The following is a 16,800-nucleotide window of genomic DNA, read 5'->3' as shown; positions in this document are numbered from 1 at the left end:
GTATCTCCTTCTTTTTTATTCTACTTATTTATTTTTGGCTGCACTGGGTCTTCCTTGCTGCCTGCGGGCTTTTCTCTTGCTGCCAGCAGTGGGGGCTGTTTTTCGTTGCAGAGCATGGGCTTCTCACTGCCGTGGCTTCTCTTGTTGTGGAGCATGGGCTCCAGGCGTGTGGGCTCAGTAGTTGTGGTGAGTGGGCTTAGTTGCCTTGTTCTCGGCATGTGGGATTTTCCTAGACCTGGGATCCAACCCTCGTCCCCTGCATCGGCAGGCAGATTCTTAAAAACTGGATCACCAGGGAAGTCTGGACCAGTATCTTCTAACTTAAAATAACTAAGAACCCAGAATTTGAGATTCTATTTGGTCTTCTTTTTGAGGAGCCATGCAACATGTGGAAGCGTAGTTCCCCAACCAGGAATTGAACCCATGCCCCTGCATTGGGAGCTCAGAGTCTTAACCATCAGGGAAGTTCCTCTAGAATTTGAGGTTCCTTTTGTGAGGGTCAAATAAAGACATTTTCAGATGAACAAGACTCAGAAATTGCCTATCTAGAACCTTATCGGAAAGAGTTAGAAGAGAATGCACTCTAGCAAGAAGCAAATTAATTCAGAAGGAAGAATTGTATAAAAAGTAACAAAATTGTTAAGGGTTGAATTGTGGCCCCCCAAAAGATACGTTGAGTCCTAACCTCCATTACTTCAGAATGTGACTTTATTTGGAAATAAGATTCGATTCCTGGGTCAGGAAGATCTGCTGGAGAAGGGATAGGCTACCCACTTCAGTATTTGTGGACTTCCCTTGTGGCTCAACTGGTAAAGAATCCGCCTGCAGTGGGGGAGACCTGGTTTTGATCCCTGGCTTGGGAAAATGCCCTGGAGAAGGGAAAGGCTACCCACTCCAGTATTACGGCATAGAGAATTCCATGGACTATAGTCCATGTGGTCGCAAAGAGTTGGACACGACTGAGCTACTTTCACTTTCAAGGTCTTTAGAGACAAATTAAAATGGGGTCATTGGTGCATGCATGCTCAGCCACTCTTTGCAACCCTATGGACTGTAGCTCACCAGGACCCTCTGTCCATGGGATTTCCTAGGCAAGAATACTGGAGTGGGCTGCCATTTCCTTCTCCAGGGGATCTTCCCAGATCAGGGATGGAACCTGTGTCTCCTGCATTGACAGGCAGATTCTATACCACTGAGCCACCAGGGAAGCCCAGGAAATTATGCATCAATTATAGAAATAAAAATTAATTAGAAAAAATATTTTACAGTAGGCTCCTAACAAAAGGCAAAATCAATGGAGAGATAAAGACAATATGTTCATGGATATCAAAAAAGATGTCAGTCTTCTTGTCATTAATTCATCAGTCCAGTGCAATTCCCATCCCAATCTCAATAGGAGTTTTCAGGGAACTAGCTAGAAAAGCAGCCACTGAAATCCATCTAGAAGAGAAAAGGGACAGGAATGGTAAAGACAGATTTGAAACTGAACAGAGGTGGGAGACTACCCTCATATGATATCAAAACATATCTAAATAAACAGTTTGGCATGGAGGCAAGAAGCAGATTTAGAGATCAATGAAATATAATAGAAATGTCAGAGATCGACCTGTGGATATATGGGAATTTGACAGATGACAACAGTGGAATATAAAAAACCAGGGAAAAGGACTGACTCACTCTCTCTCTCTCTCTTTTTTTTTTTTTTTTGGCTGCTTGGCAGTGAGGCTTGTGGTATCTCAGTTCTCCAACCTGGGATGGAACTGGATCCCAGCAATGAAAGTGCCAATTCCTAACCTCTGGACCGCCAGGGAATTCCCAGAACTGCCTTTTCAAATAAATGTGTTGGGGACTTCCCTGATGGTTCAGTGGCTAAGACTCCACATTCCCAATGTAGGGGGCCCTGGATGGGGAACTAGATCTCACATACCTCAATGAAGATAGAAGAGCCTGAATTATGCAACTAAGACCCAGCACAGCGAAATAAATTTAAAATAATAATAATAAAATAAATGGTACTGGGACAACTGCCTATATCCCTCATAAATCCCTACCTTAACACATGTTCAAAAATAAGTCTCATGTGGATTCAACACAGAAAGAAAATCAAAACTAGGAAAGTATTAAAAAAATGATAGCCTATATTTATGACCTTGGGGTATGCATGCCTCAATGCCAAGTCGCTTCAATCGTGTCTGACTCTTTGCAACCCTACGGACAGTAGCCTGCCAGGCTCCTCTGTCCGTGGGATTCTCTAGGCAAGAAAACTGGAGTGGGTTGCCATGCCCTCCTCCAGGGGATCTTCCCGACCCAGGGATTGAACCCATGTCTCTTATGTCTCCTGCAATGGTAGGTGGGTTCTTTACCACTAGCATCACCTGGGAAGCTCCCTGGGGTATGGCAAGCCTCTTAAACATACCAAAAGTCAGGATAGACTAGATTGATAAATAGGTGCACATAAACACTAAGAATTTCTGTGTGAGGAACATAAATAGATAAAGTTAAAATATAAAGTACAAACTAGGAGGAAATGTTTGGAATATATGTAAGTGACTAACAGGATTGGAATTCATAAAGCACTCCTGCAAATTAATAGTAATAAAAAAGGCATACAACCCCATTTTTAAAATGGGCAAAGGATATGAGCAACCAATTCACAGAAAACAAAATATTTAAGGGCAATAAACTCACGAAAAAATGTTCTCTTCTTAGTAATCAGAGAGTTACAAGTTGGAACAGTGTGATACGATCTTTCAGGAAATGACTAATACTAACTCATCAACCAGGTCTCTGCTCAGATGTCCCTTCCTCTAGGAAGCTCTTCCTGGCCCTCGGGCTGCATTAGGTGTCCCTGTCCCCACCCTGCTCCCTGGCCCTCTGGGGTCTCCTATCGAGCCCTGCCCACTCTGGGTCGCCTCTGTTGGGGAACAGGTCTGTCTCTCCGAATGCGTTGTGAGCTCCAAGAGAGCAGAGCGGGGCTGTCGTTATCCTTGGTTACCACTGTGTCACTAGAAGTGCCTCGCACAGAGCTGGGAACAGAGGAGGCGCTCTGGGATCATATGTGGAATTAATGAATGAAGGGGGAAACTGAGGCCAAGTCAATGACAGAACTGGGATTCAAACCCAGGTCTGTACAGAGAGAAGGAACCTAGTTTGATATGCTGCCATCTCTTCTCCTTTAAGCCTTGCCCAGAGCCCGGGCACACTAGAGGCGTTCAATGCTGCTGCTGCTGCTAAGTCGCTTCAGTCGTGTCCGACTCTGTGCGACCCCATAGACGGAAGCCCACCAGGCTCCCCCATCCCTGGGATTCTCCAGGCAAGAACACTGGAGTGGGTTGCCATTTCCTTCTCCAATGCATGAAAGGGAAAAGTGAAAGGGAAGTCGCTCAGTCGTGTCCGACTCTTAGCGACCCCATGGACTGCAGCCCACCAGGCTCCTCTGTCCATGGGATTTTCCAGGCAAGAGTACTGGAGTGTGGTGCCATTGCCTTCTCCGGAGGCGTTAAATAAGGGCACTGAAATCAAACGGCTTGGCAACCCAAGACGCTCAGGGCGAGAGGTCGACAGCTCTCTCCAACCCAAACCTCAGGACCATAGAGAGCTGCAGTCCTCCAGGACCATAGAGAGCTGCGCCAGGACCGCCCCTCTACTCTACTCTTTTGGGGAACGTCGGGAGCGGGCTACAGGGCTAGAGAGGCCGGAAGTGCGGCGAGCCTGGGGCCGCGCTGGCCGCGCGGGCGGTGGGAAGCCTCTATCTCCCTCCGGTCTTTTCCTCGCGGCCCGGGGGCAAGGAGGTGGGTCCTCCGGGAGCTAAGACAACCGGGCTCGGGCGAGAGGGGTCGGGGTGGAGACTGCCGGCGGCGATTGGCAGCTGCCAGTCAATCGGTACAGCGTCTAAGAGATTGAGGAAGTGGAACTAGGGGAAGGTATCCAGGTGCGAGCCCTGGGGGCGGGGCGGACGGGGACTGTGGTCGGGCCTGGCAAACGGAAGGTGGGGAACTGTGAGGGCGGGAGAAAAGAAGGTTGGGGTCCTGGAGGGCGTGGTGAATGGAGAGTGTGGACTGGTAAGGGGAGGGGCAAGCTGGAGGTGGTGGCTGGCTGGGGCGGGGCCTTATAGAACTTGGCTCCTCCCCTGGGTGTCTGGAGCTGGACGCTATCGAGCCCTGGAATTTTTTTTGCGGTTGGAGGTGGGGGGCGACTGTGACTGGAGGTGGCGGCGGCGGCGGCGGCGGCGGGGGGGGGGGGGGGGGGGAGGGGGCGTTCCCGCTGGAGAATGCCGATGTCTCTTTGGCTCCCAACACCACGTCTTCATTTTCAGGCCCCAGAAGGAGCTTGCGATGGACGAAGAGGGAGTACACAAGCCCGCTGGCCCACCCACAAGGAAGAAATTCCTCATTCCTACGGACGAGGATGTGGTCCCTCCTCCTGGGGTAGGACTAGGAGATGAGGGAACCGCTGAGAGGCTTGGGGGAGTTGGTTAGGAGGAAGGGGCCTGTAGGACCGCCGTGTGGGTTAGGAAATGTTGGGGCCTGGGTCACCTCGAGAAGACAGTCCTTTGACCTACGCAGGTCTCAGTTTCCCTATCTGTAAAATGTCATAGGAGGGCTAAGGCAGAGTTAGAAAACAGACACCAAGGGGACTAGTTCTGGAATGTTTCACGTGGTCAGCACCTTGGTTCTGCAAAAGCGTGAATTTATTGCTGAACTTTAAGAATTGGAAGGTTTTGTGATTTGAATGGAGAAGGCAATGGCACCCCACTCCAGTACTCTTGCCTGGAAAATCCCATGGACAGAGGAGCCTGGTAGGCTGCAGACCATGGGGTCGTGAAGAGTCGGACACGACTGAGCGACTTCCCTTTCACTTTTCCCTTTCATGCATTGGAGAAGGAAATGGCAACCCACTCCAGTGTTCTTGCCTGGAGAATCCCAGGGACGGGGGAGCCTGGTGGGCTTCCGTCTATGGGGTCGCACAGAGTCGGACACGACTGAAGCGACTTAGTAGCAGCAGCAGCAGCGATTTTGAAATAAGTCTGCACATCTCACATCTTCTGGTAAAAAGGATCTGGCAGCACGGAATTCTCAACCCCACAGGAACACAATTGGCTGGTGCTAAGTACTGGCTGCCACCTATGTGCTATGAAGAAAAAGAAAGTAAGCTAAGGATATACAGTGTGATGGGAAGGGAGAGCTCCTTTAGATAGAACAGTTAAGGGAGGGCTTCTAGGCGGAGATGATGCCTTTGGTGAGATGTAAAAGAGGTGAGGGAGCCAGCTCTGTGATATGGGGCAGAAGGAAACAGCCAGTGCAGAGGCCCTGAGGTGAGAGAGAACCTGATGCATTTTAGGGCAGCAAGAAGGCCGGTGGGGCTGGAGTAGACAAAACCAGGGGGAGGAGATAGAAAGGAAGATCTCTGAGGTGGAGGGGCAGGGACAGCTCTTTAAAGGTCTGGAGGGCTGTGGTGACAGCTTCGGCTTTTACTCTGAGGCAAGAGCCATCTCGGGGCTTGAGCAGAGGAGGGGCATGGTGTGACTCAGTGTGGGGAGCAGACGAGGGGCTAAGGGCCAGTGAGGGAACTGGTGAGGAAGTGACCGCAGTGGCAGAGGGAGAGAAGACGGTGGCTGGGACCAGGGTGGCAGTGGCCGAGGAGGTAGGAAGAAGTGGCTGGATTCAGACTTCAGGTGCCCTCTCACATCTCTTCCCACAGGCCAAGCCTTTATTCAGATCTACTCGGAGCCTGCCCACCGTAGAGACCTCACCCCCGCCAGGCCCTCAGACCTACGCTGAGTATGCCCTCTCTGGACCTCCAGGCGGGGCTGAAGCCACACGCCCGGTGGGGCCAGAACCCCTGGCAGAAGAGACCCCCAACCAGGCCCCCAAACCAGGAGCAAAATCCAATAGCATCATTGTGAGCCCCCGGCAGGTGAGGACAGGAATGGAGAAGTGGAACTTTGGACTTTCTGGTGGGAAATGCATTTTTAAGGAGGGCTTTCTGGTTGGCAAGGAAGGTCTGAGTTCCACCTGTTATGCTCTCAATAGCACCATTCATCCATTCAGCTAGTGTGTGCGGGTTGAGGATGCCCCATGTCCTAGTCCTTTCGGGCTGTTCTAACAAAAATGCCGTAGACTAGTAGCTTAAAGAGTGAACATTTATTTCTCACAGTTCTGGAGGCTGGGAAGTCCAAGATCAGGGGGCTGGCAGGTTCCATGTCTAGTGAGGACCTGCTTCCTGGTTCATAGCCAGCTGTCTTCTCACTATGTCCTCACAGCTTCAAAAGGGGCGAGGAGCTCCTGTAGTCTCTTTTATAGAGACACTAATCCCATTCATGACACTTCCTCCTCCATGACCTTATTACCAGCCTTTACCTCCTAATAAAGAATCTGCCTGCAATGCAGGAGCCGCAGGTTCGATCCCTAGCTTGGGAAGATCCCCTGGAGGAGCGCATGGCAATCCACTCTAGTATTCTTGCCTGGAGAATCCTATGGACAGAGGAGCCTGGAGGGCTACAGCTCTTGGGGTCGCACAGAGTTGGACACGACTGAAGTGACACAGCACACAGCACATACCGTCACACTGGGGGTTAGAATTTGGCCTATGAATTTTGGGGAGACACAGACATTCAGTCCATAATGCCCCAACTCTTTTTTTTAAAAACGATATTTATATACTTATTTATTTGGCTGCACCAGGTCTTAGTTGCAGCAGGTGGGATCTGGTTCCCTGAGCAGAGGTGGAACCCAGGCCCCCTGCATTAGGAGCTCAGAATCTTAAACCCTGGATCACCAGGAGAGTCCTGCCCCAACTGTTGTGGTTGGGGCTGTGAGTGTATTCATGCAGCTCCATCTCCTGCCCCCAGTTTTGTCCATTTATTCAAAAACTCCTGAACACAGGCCCAAGGTTGAATCCCGCTCTGCCACACTGTAGCTGTGTCTTGGGCAGGTGACCTAGCCCCTCTGAGCCACTTATAATCCTCATAGGTGGTCAGAGTTTACCTGCTGCTGCTCTAGGCTCTGGGGACAGGAGACAAAGTCTCTGTCATTGATGGGGCTGGCATTTTGGAGGGAGAGAGTACATGATGATAATAGTAAGATCCAAGAACATGAAACGATGCTCAAAATTGTGAGCCATGGGGGAAATACGAGCCAAAACCACAATGAGATACCACTTCATACCCACGGGGATGGCTCGAATCAAAAGCATAGACAATACCGAGGGCGGGGAGGACCTGGAATCCTCGTACACTGCTGGTGGGAATATGAAACGGTGCGGCCACTTTGGAAAACAGTCTGACAGTTCCTTGGATGTTTAAACATAGAGTTACCATATGGCCCAGAAATTCCACCTCTAGGATATACCATACATTTGGGTTTTATATTCTAGGTATATACTGGGTATATACATTTGAGTTTATACTTTCCATTGATTGTGAAAATGCTGCTGTGAACATTTAGGTACCACTGTTTGTGTGGACATGTTTCTAGTTCTCTTGGGTATTTATCTATGTGTAGATTGGCTGGGTCATGTGGCAGCGCTGTGCTTAACTTTCTCAGGCACCCCCAAACTGTCTTCTAAAAGACTGCACCACTTTACGTTCCCATCCAGCCGTGGATGAAGGTTGCATCTCTGCCATATCCTCACCACTTGTCATTGTTGGTCTTTTGGATTTTGGCCATTCTAGAAGGGTGTGAAGTGGACAGAACAATCCTTTAAAAATTAAAGTCAGATCCTGCCTCTCCCTTACCCAAAGCCCTTCCATGGCTCCTGGTGTCTCAGGTCGAGATGCCCCAGGGCTGCAGACCCTTCCCACCCCAACTTCTCTGACCACACACCACCACCCCGCTCCCCCCACAAGAGCAGATCCACACCCTCATTCAAGCCAAATTCCACTTCACTTGGTGATTACATGTTCATCCTCCAGGTACTTTTTTGGAGGGCAGTGTGCTGGGTCTTTGTTGCTGCACACAGGCGTTCTCTAGTTGTGGGAGGTGGGGGCTACTCTCTAGTTGTGATCCGTGGGCTTCTCATTGCGGTGGCCTCTCTCGTTGCAGAGCGCAGGCTCTAGAGTGCATGGGCTCAGGAGCTGTGGTTCCCAGGCTCTAGAGCGCAGGCTCTAGAGTGCATGGGCTCAGGAGCTGTGGTTCCCAGGCTCTAGAGCGCAGGCTCTAGAGTGCATGGGCTCAGGAGCTGTGGTTCCCAGGCTCTAGAGCGCAGGCTTGATCATTGTGGTCATTGTGGTGCAGGCGCTTAGTTGCTCCACAGCATATGGAATCTTCCCAGACCAGGGATTGAACTTGCATCTCCTGCATTGGCAAAAGGATTCTTTACCACTAAGCTTCCAGGGAAGTTCCCCAAGATGCCTTTGTTTAATGTCTGTGTCCCCCACAGGGGCCGGGATCTGTGTCCTCTTGGTCAGACTTAGACACAAAGTGGGTTCTCAGATACCTATAAATAGATCAGCGCTTGACTTGCTCAGAGTATTTCCGCCTTGGGTAGAGTGTGAGGTAGAGAGTAGAGTGTAAGGGGATGTTTAGAGGGAGGCGTCTGCTCAGCAGACGCCAGGGGTCTAACCCTGTGGAGGGTCACAGGCACAGTGAGGAGCTTCCTCCTGAGGGCAGTAGGGATCCAGAGCAGGGCTTAGAGCAGGGGAAGGGCAGGTTTGTGCTTTAGGAGGAGCTGTCTAGCTCCTGTTGGGAGGGTAGCCAGGAGGGGCAGGGGACCAGGAGGAGGTAGGGTGGAAGCCGTGGCACTGGAAGGGGAAGCATTTCTGGGGGATGCTTAGAAGCTAGATGTCCCACTTGGGGGAGGGGAGGGAGAGGGAAGCCCTGGGTTTCTGGATGGTGTGGTCATTTCTGAGTTGGGGCTGGGAGGGGTAGCAGGTATGGGGGCCAGTGAGGTAGACACTTGGGGACAGGTGTCCAGTGGGAGAGAAGACTGAGCCCGAGGGAGATCCAGGGACCCTTAGGTTAAGACCGAGGGCTAGGGAAGGCTTCCCTGGTGGGTCAGTGGTAAGGAATCCACCTGCCAATGCAGGAGACGTGAGTTCCATCCCTGGGTCAGGAAGGTCCCCTGGAGAAGGAATTGGCCACCCACTCCAGTATTCTTGCCTGGGAAATCCACCAGAGAAGCCTGTCGGTCTACGACTGAAGCGACTAAAGAACAGGGCCCGGGAGGAGGGGCCTAGGTCAGAGCCCCAGCACCAAGAACATTCCAGGCTGAGGGGGGCGGGTCTGAGGAGAGGAGGAGAGTGGAGCTGGAGAAGCCCCGGTGCAAAGCAGGAGGAAGGTGGGGAGGGGCGGAACGGAGGCAGGAGGAGGGCCCTGGGGTGGCGGTGGGTGTGGTGGTCCCAGGGACCCCCTGCTAATGGCTTCGCTCCTCTGTCCACCCAGAGGGGCAACCCGGTGCTGAGGTTTGTGCGCAACGTGCCCTGGGAGTTCGGGGATGTGCTACCTGACTACGTGCTGGGCCAGAGCACCTGTGCCCTCTTCCTCAGGTGAGCGCTGGGGCTGCCCACCCTCCAGACGGCCTGGGAGGGGGGTGCTCCGGGTGTTCTGGGCTGTCGAGGGGAGGAGACCCCCGGGCACGGCCTTGTCACCTCTGGGCCTCGGTGTGACCCTGTGGAGGAGGCAGAGATCTTGGCCCGTAAGTGCCCAGCACAAGAGCGGAGGTCCCAGGTCCAAGGGAGGAGAGGCCTGGGCCGGAACTCCTGCCTGTGAGGGAGGAGGGGGCCTCATGCCACAGACCCTCAGAACTGGAGCCAAGGTTTCAGTAACCTTCACCAATTAAAGACTCCTGGGGGCCTTTCTTCAGACAGAGCCAGACAGGGGAAGTGAAACTTGTTAAGTTCCTGTCCTCCCTGTGGGGTATGGAGCTGGCGGCTGCTGGGCAGAGACGCCCCTTTGTTCCTGGGTGGCAAAGCTGTCCCACCCCTCCCCGACAGCACCCTCAGAGGCCAAAGCAGGCAGTCCCGGGGGCAGGTAGGTGGGCCCTGCTTCCCCAGACCAGCTGTGCAGCACCCCGCGACCCTAACCCCCTGGGAACGAGCGCTCTCTAGGGTCTCTGTGCTCTGCCTGAAACCCGAGGTCTTCTCTTCCTTGGTGAAGAGTCCGGGGGTCCACCCTTCAAGGGAGCCAGAGTCAGGTAGCTCTCACTGCCAGGCCCCCTGTGCTCCCTTCTTGAGGGGTGACCTTGGGCAAGACACTTAACCTCTCTGAGCCTCAGACCCTGGCAAGCCTGTCTGCCTCAGTCTCCAAGCCCTTCAGCCAGAGGGAAGAAGGAGGGCTTCTGGGGTGTCTCAGCCAGAGACTTCCCAACGCCTCTTTCTCTCCCCACCCCCCAGCCTCCGCTACCACAACCTCCACCCAGACTACATCCACCAGCGGCTGCAGAGCCTGGGGAAGAGCTACGCCCTGCGGGTCCTGCTCGTCCAGGTGGATGTGGTAAGCAGGGGTCACTCCCCCGGGCCTCAGTGTCCCCATCTGTGAAATGGGGAGCCTTGGGCCTCCTGGTTGACAGGTGGGTGTTGAGTCCTTTCCAAGGAGGAATGCAAGTCGGAACCTCAGTGGGAGTTTCTTGCATCTGAGCTGCAACCTGTGTTAGCAAGGAGATGGGATGGTCAGATTACCCATCTCTCCTTCCGCACACACCACCCTGCCTTCAGCCAGGCCCAGCCCTCTGCCACCTAAATATTTCTTCAACCTGTTTCTGTCTGTCCTCGCAGCCCTGCCCTGATCCAGGCCCTTGCTTCTCCTGCCTGGGTCTCTGTCCCAGCCTCTTCTCATCTCGTGGCCTCCAGCTTAGCCCCTTTGCAAGCGGAGGGCTCTTCAAGCACACAGACCCGCGGTCCAAACCCCCCACAGCCCCTCAGTGCCCTGTGTGAAGCCCTGCATGACCCAATCCCTGCCCTACTCTCACAGCTCATCTCTCAGCTTCCAACGATCACCTTGCATTTCACATCTTCCATCCCATAGCAGTGAATTTTATTTCTTCAAGCCCTCTCTCCCTTCCCTTCATTTGCACACACTGTCCCCTGTCTGAAATTCCCTTTTTTGCTGTCTTTTGTTACTCTCACTCCTCATCCTCCTTCAGGTCCCAGCTCAGATGTTCCCTCCTCCAGGAAGCTCTCCCTGATCCCCCAGGTACAACAGATGCTCCTTTGGCTTCTCTACCTCAGCCCTGGGCACTCTGGGTCATCACTGTCTAGGAATGGGTCTGTCCTTTGCATTAGACTGTGAGTCCCCAGAAGACAGAGTCAGGGCTGGCCTGGTCACTGCTGGGTCCTGAGACTGCCCTGCCCGGGTCAGGCACCCCATCGGAGAATAGGAAGTGTCAGTTGAGTGAAAGGCTCTTGGCTTCCTAAGGTGCTCAGCTTTTAAGACTCTTTAACTCCTTGCTTTCTCCCATACCCCTCTTTCTGGTTTTCTTCTCTCAGAAAGATCCTCAGCAGGCCCTCAAGGAGCTGGCTAAGATGTGCATCCTGGCCGACTGCACCCTGATCCTTGCCTGGAGGTGAGATGGAGGCTCCCCCTCAGGTCAGGCTCCATCCCAAGAGTTCTTCTCCCTTCCGCCCCCAGACCTTCCTTCTTCCTCCCAGGAATGCCCTTTGTGAGCCTGGTCCAGGCACTGCCTCTCTGGGTGTCAATTTCTTTTTTAAGATATTTTATTTATTATTTATTTATGGCCATGCCGGGTCTTTGTTGCTGCACACGGGCTTTCTCTACTTGCAGCGATGGAGCGAGCAGGGGCAGCTCGCTGGTTGTGGTGCGTGGGCCTCTCACTGCGGTGGCTTCTCTTGCTGTGGAGCACGGGCTTTAGAGCTCGTAGGCTCAGTAGTTGTGGCACATGGGCTTAGTCGCCCTGAGACATGTGAGATCTTCATTCCCCGACCAGGTATCAAATCCGTGGCCCCTTCATTGGCGGGCAGATTCTTAACCACTGGACCACCAGGAGAGTCCCTGGGCTTCAATTTCTTTATCTATAAGCCAGGGTCTTAATATCTTTCTTACAGGGTTGTAGGCACAAAAGAAGGTGACATAGAGGAAATTCCCAGGACCACGCTAGGCACTTATGAGTTAGATGTAAAACCTGGCTGAATAATTAATTCCCAGTCTAGGTTTATAAAGACCATTTTGATTGGTTCTCCACAGGAAAAAGAGATCCCTTCCTCACACCATAATCAGAACAAAGTCATGATGATTATAGACATAAAAAGAAAAACTACAGTGAACGTATAAGAAATCATATATATATATATGGCTTCCCTGGTAGCTCAGCTGGTAAAGAATCCCCCTGCAGGAGACCCTGGTTCGATCCCTGGGTTGGGAAGATCCCCTGGAGAAGGGAACAGCTACCCACTCCAGTGTTCTGGCCTGGAGAATCCCATGGACTGTATACAGTTCATGCAGTCACAAACAGTTGGACATGACTGAGTTTGACTTTCATCTCTATCTATCTATATGATGTTCTTGTGCTGGGAAAGGTTTTCAAAGCAAGACTCAAAACCCAGAAGCCATAAAGGAAAAGGCTGATGTGAGAAAATTACAATTTTAAACTGCTGGATAGTAAGAGATACTCTAGACAAAGTTAAAAGATAAGCGACACACTGAGAGGAAATACTTGCTGTCTATGACACAAAGACGTAAGACCCCTAATTTACTTTTCTTTTGAAAGGAACCTTTATTTATGTGTTTGTTTTTGGCTGTGCTGGGTCTCAGTTGCTGTCTGCAGGCTTTGTCTAGTTGCGGCGAGCGCAGGCTCCAGGTGCTCCAGCTTCAGTAGCCGTGGCTCACAGGCCCTTCAGTCATTGCATTTCCTGGGCTCTGGAGTTCGGGCTCAGTAGTTGTGGTGCACCGGCTTAGTTGCTCTGAGGCATGTGGAATCTTCCTGGACCAGGGATCGAACCTGTGTCCCCTGCATTGGCAGATGGATTCTTATCCACTGCGCCACCAGGGAAGTCCTAAGATCCCTAATTTATATGTTTACATATAAATGTTATATTTATACAGTTCAAAAAATTTACATGTTTATATTCACAGGAATGTATTTAAACATGTATTATGTATTTATATATAGAAAGGACCTCCTACAAATCAGTAAGAAAAATAGCCCAGGAGCTCCCTGGTTGCCTAGTGGTGAGGGGATCCTGGGCTTTCACTGCCGTGGCCTGGGTTCAATCCCTGGCTGAGGAACCGAAATCCTGCAAGCCATGCAGTGCTGCCAAAAAAAAACACAAAAAAGCCTGAAGTCTAAAGCAGGTTGTCAAGAAGACATGAAAAAACTGTCAGCCATACAGTTTGTCAGGAAATGTCAATTTTCAAAGAACAAGGTGTTATTTTTCACCCATTAATTTGGTGAAAACGTCAAGAAATAGGCACCTGCATGTTTGGTTAGCAGGAGACTTGACTGGTGATTAAAGCAGAAAATAGTCATACTCTTTAACGCAGTTCTTCCTCCTGTGAGTCTCCTTCACTCCTCAGGTTTAGCTCAGTTCTGACACTCTCTTGGAGATAAGGTTGGATCCCCCAGGTTAATGGCTCACAGAGCTACCCATCCCACACACGCTGCAGGCGCCAGTCGCAAGCCCAGGGAATCACCTGTGCTTTGAACAGCGGCTGCAGGTCAAGACCTCCAATGACCCTTCCTCAGGTTTGATTATTTTGCTAGCACGGTTCTCAGGACTCAGGGAAACACTTATATTTACTAGTTCATTACAGGATACACTCAAGGATACAAACAGGTACACAGGGCAAGGTCTGCGAGGGTCCTGAGCACAGCATCTTCTGTCCCAGGGAGCTGGGTGTGTGTCACCCTCCCGGTGTGGATGTGCTTGCCAGCCTGGAACTCCCTAAATCCCAGGGTTAGTGTTGAGATTCTATGGCGGCTTCTCACATAGGCATGGTCACTTATTAACTCCATTTCCAGCCCCTCTCCCCTCTAGAGGATTGGGGGTGGGGTGGGAAATTCCAAGCTTCTAATCCTGGCTTGGACTTTCCAGATACCAGCCCCCCATTTAGGAGCCACCCAGGGTCACCTCTGTGGAACAGAAGCCCTTGGTGATCTTATCACTTGGGAATTTACAGGGGTTTGGAGCTCTGTGTCAGACACAGGGACAAGAGACCAGTATATATTTTCTGTTAGCTCGAAGATGCCTTTTCAGACTGGCTTCTTTAAGGTTTCTCCATGTCTTTTTTTTTTTCATTCATTTGGCTGCATGGGGTCTTAGTTGTGGCATGCAGGTTCTTTTAGCTGAAGCATGGGGGATAGTTAGTTTAGGATGCAAACTCTTAGTTGCATGTGAGCTCTAGTTCCCTGATCAGGGATTGAACCTGGGGCCCCTGCATTGGGAGCGTGGAGCCTTAGCCACTGGACCACCAGGGAAGTTCCCCTCCACGTCTTTTCACATCTTGGTAGTTCATTTGCTATCACTTTACTACTCACTGTCTGAATCCACATTCTTTTCCAGCTGTGTAGTATTCTGCCTGTAGCCCTTTGTTGGCGGACACTTGGCTGACTCCCAGGGTTTTGCTGTTACAGCAACCCTCCCACTACTGCCCCCAACCCCAGGGATGGGCTTTGAGGTCAAAGGGTACATGTATTTGTCATTCTGTGTCCTCTCTAGGGCTGTGTCACCGCTATACTTTTTGACTACTCAGAAAAATGTGCTTATGTATTAGTTATATATTAAAACAGAAGCAAGTATGAAAAATGGCTCTCTCTTTGCTGTGGGAGGTAGCACAGTGGCGTATGGGGAGCCCGGCGGTGTGATCTTGGGCAAGTGACTCAACCCCACTCATCTGTTTCCCCCTCCATTGTCACGGATTGAAAATAACTGCCTTACAAGATCTCTCAAGAGAGCCCAGAAGCTTCTGAAGATAAAGGGCTTTGAACGGTGTCTGGAATGCGGCTAGGCCCCCACACGGGGAGTATTTCCCATGTCTGTATATCCAAACTGGGGAATATTTTGGACCCATTAAGTAAATGGGGTCGAGGGACTTTCCTAGTGCTTCAGTGGCTGAGACTCCGTGTTCCCAAGGCAGGGGGCCCGGGTTCGAACCCTGAACTACTCAGGGAACTAGATACCACATGCTGCAACTGAAGATCCTACCTGCTGCAACTAAGACCTGCCACAGACAAATAAAGACACAAATATTTTTAAAAAGTAAATGGGGTCGAGCTCTGTCTTCCGATGTGGAAGAGTGTCCTCATTGTACTGGGGAACAAAAGTGAAATTGAGGAAGTGGATACAGCATGTCCTGGACACATGATTAAGAACAATAACAGTCCCCTCTGCGACTAGAGCAAAAGCAACAAAGCCCACAGAAAGACAGAATTTTAAAAATGAGTATTCTTTTGAGAATATAAATCAGTGTTTAATCAACAAACATTGTCCTCTAGCTAGACTTTGAAGGCTAAGAAAATGCCTCAAGACAAACATTTGAGGAAAAAGGCCAGCTTTTTCCTGGTGTGAATAAACTTGGGTTCCTCTGTTCCGCACACAGACAGGCCCGTTTAGTGATTTATTGTTTCACCTACTTTGGAGACAGTTAATTACATGTCAGAAAAACCCAGTGCCTAATGGAAACATGAATGGTGACTGTGAGGTTAGTTGCAGCAGTCAGCTTCTAGAACTTTCCTCTTGAAGGTGTGCTGCATATAAAACCTCCCTCCCAGAATAGCTAACATTTCTTAAATAGGCTTCTAAGCACCAGGCATGGCGCTTAAGTGTGTGGACTTGTTTAATTGTCATTAGCATCCACCCCTCTTCCCTAGTGGCTCAGTCGGTAGAGAATATGCCTGCAATGCAGGAGACTGGGGTTCAATCTCTGGGTCGGGAAGATTCCCTGGAGAAGGGTATGGCAAACCACTCCAGTATTCTTGCCTGGAGAATCCCATGGACAGAGGAGCCTCGAGGGCTACAGTCCATAGGGTTGGAGAGAGTCAGACATGACTGAGTGACTAACACTTAGAACTTAGCATCCACCCCACTTGACAGGTGAGGCAACCAGGGCCCACAGAGAGGAAAATTGTTGGCCCAGGGTAACTCAGGTGGGAAGTGGGGCCTGAACCCCACTGGTCAGGCTCCCAAGCTATGGCCCTTAGCCATAAGTCTTAGAAAAGACCTGTCAAGATGTGCCCGCCCAGCAGGGGTTACCGCCAGGGGACATTTAGGCAAGGTTGAGAGCATTCATTTCTCTATATTAAAAGTTTGGAATTCTAGCATCAGCAAATGAAATTAATGTAAAACATGACCCTCCTGCCCTCTTCCCCTGACCCGAATGTCTCACCCCAGCCCCGAGGAGGCCGGGCGGTACCTGGAGACATACAAGGCCTACGAGCAGAAGCCGGCCGATCTCCTGATGGAGAAGCTGGAGCAGGACTTCGTTTCCCGGGTGAGGCACCCTCCCCTCCCTGCCTGGGCCTCCCCCCAGCTCCTTTGGGGGTCTGAGCTGCAGTCCTGATCTCAAGTCACACCTCTCCCCCCTCAACTTCCAGTCACTTCTGCCCCAACAGCAGCTAGCAGGGTCTTCCTAAGCCTGCTTTCTTCAACTCAAAACCCTTGAGTGGGGACTTCCCTGCTGGTCCAGTGGCTAAGCCTCCGAGCTCCCAATACAGGGGGCCTGGGTTCGATCCCTGGTTGGGGAACTAGATCCCACATGCCACAACTGAGTTTGAGAGCCACAACTAAACCTCCTGCATGCCACAACTAATGCTTGGCATAGCCAAATAAATAAATATTAAACAAACACCAAAACCCTCCCATGGCTCCCCAGTGCCCTCTCCACTCTCTCCAAGGTGCTGCCTGTTGGACCC

The 16,800-nt window shown here is 51.2% G+C and overlaps 1 protein-coding gene across 7 annotated transcripts in view; it reads left to right on the top strand.

The window, feature by feature from the left end:
* ERCC1 (ERCC excision repair 1, endonuclease non-catalytic subunit) overlaps positions 1–16,800 on the top strand; it is a 31,338-nt gene that overhangs the window by 12,991 nt on the left and 1,547 nt on the right. The window contains exons 1-7 of one of the 7 annotated variants that reach the window (XM_005219336.5): positions 3,691–3,923; positions 4,316–4,427; positions 5,701–5,916; positions 9,381–9,484; positions 10,331–10,430; positions 11,423–11,499; positions 16,280–16,379. In XM_005219336.5, the coding sequence (XP_005219393.1) occupies positions 4,335–4,427; positions 5,701–5,916; positions 9,381–9,484; positions 10,331–10,430; positions 11,423–11,499; positions 16,280–16,379 (690 nt within the window). In that variant the 5' untranslated portion in view covers positions 3,691–3,923; positions 4,316–4,334. Of the gene's footprint in view, positions 1–3,690; positions 3,932–3,958; positions 4,062–4,118; positions 4,208–4,315; positions 4,428–5,700; positions 5,917–9,380; positions 9,485–10,330; positions 10,431–11,422; positions 11,500–16,279; positions 16,380–16,800 lie in introns of those variants that run through there. The other 6 variants (XM_010815082.4, NM_001076385.2, XM_005219335.4 and 3 more) reach the window with 6 other exon arrangements.

The sequence above is a fragment of the Bos taurus genome, chromosome 18 (assembly GCF_002263795.3).
Source record: "Bos taurus isolate L1 Dominette 01449 registration number 42190680 breed Hereford chromosome 18, ARS-UCD2.0, whole genome shotgun sequence".
In the NCBI taxonomy this organism is placed as follows: domain Eukaryota; kingdom Metazoa; phylum Chordata; class Mammalia; order Artiodactyla; family Bovidae; genus Bos; species Bos taurus.
This window is presented reverse-complemented; position numbering and strand designations above follow the sequence as displayed.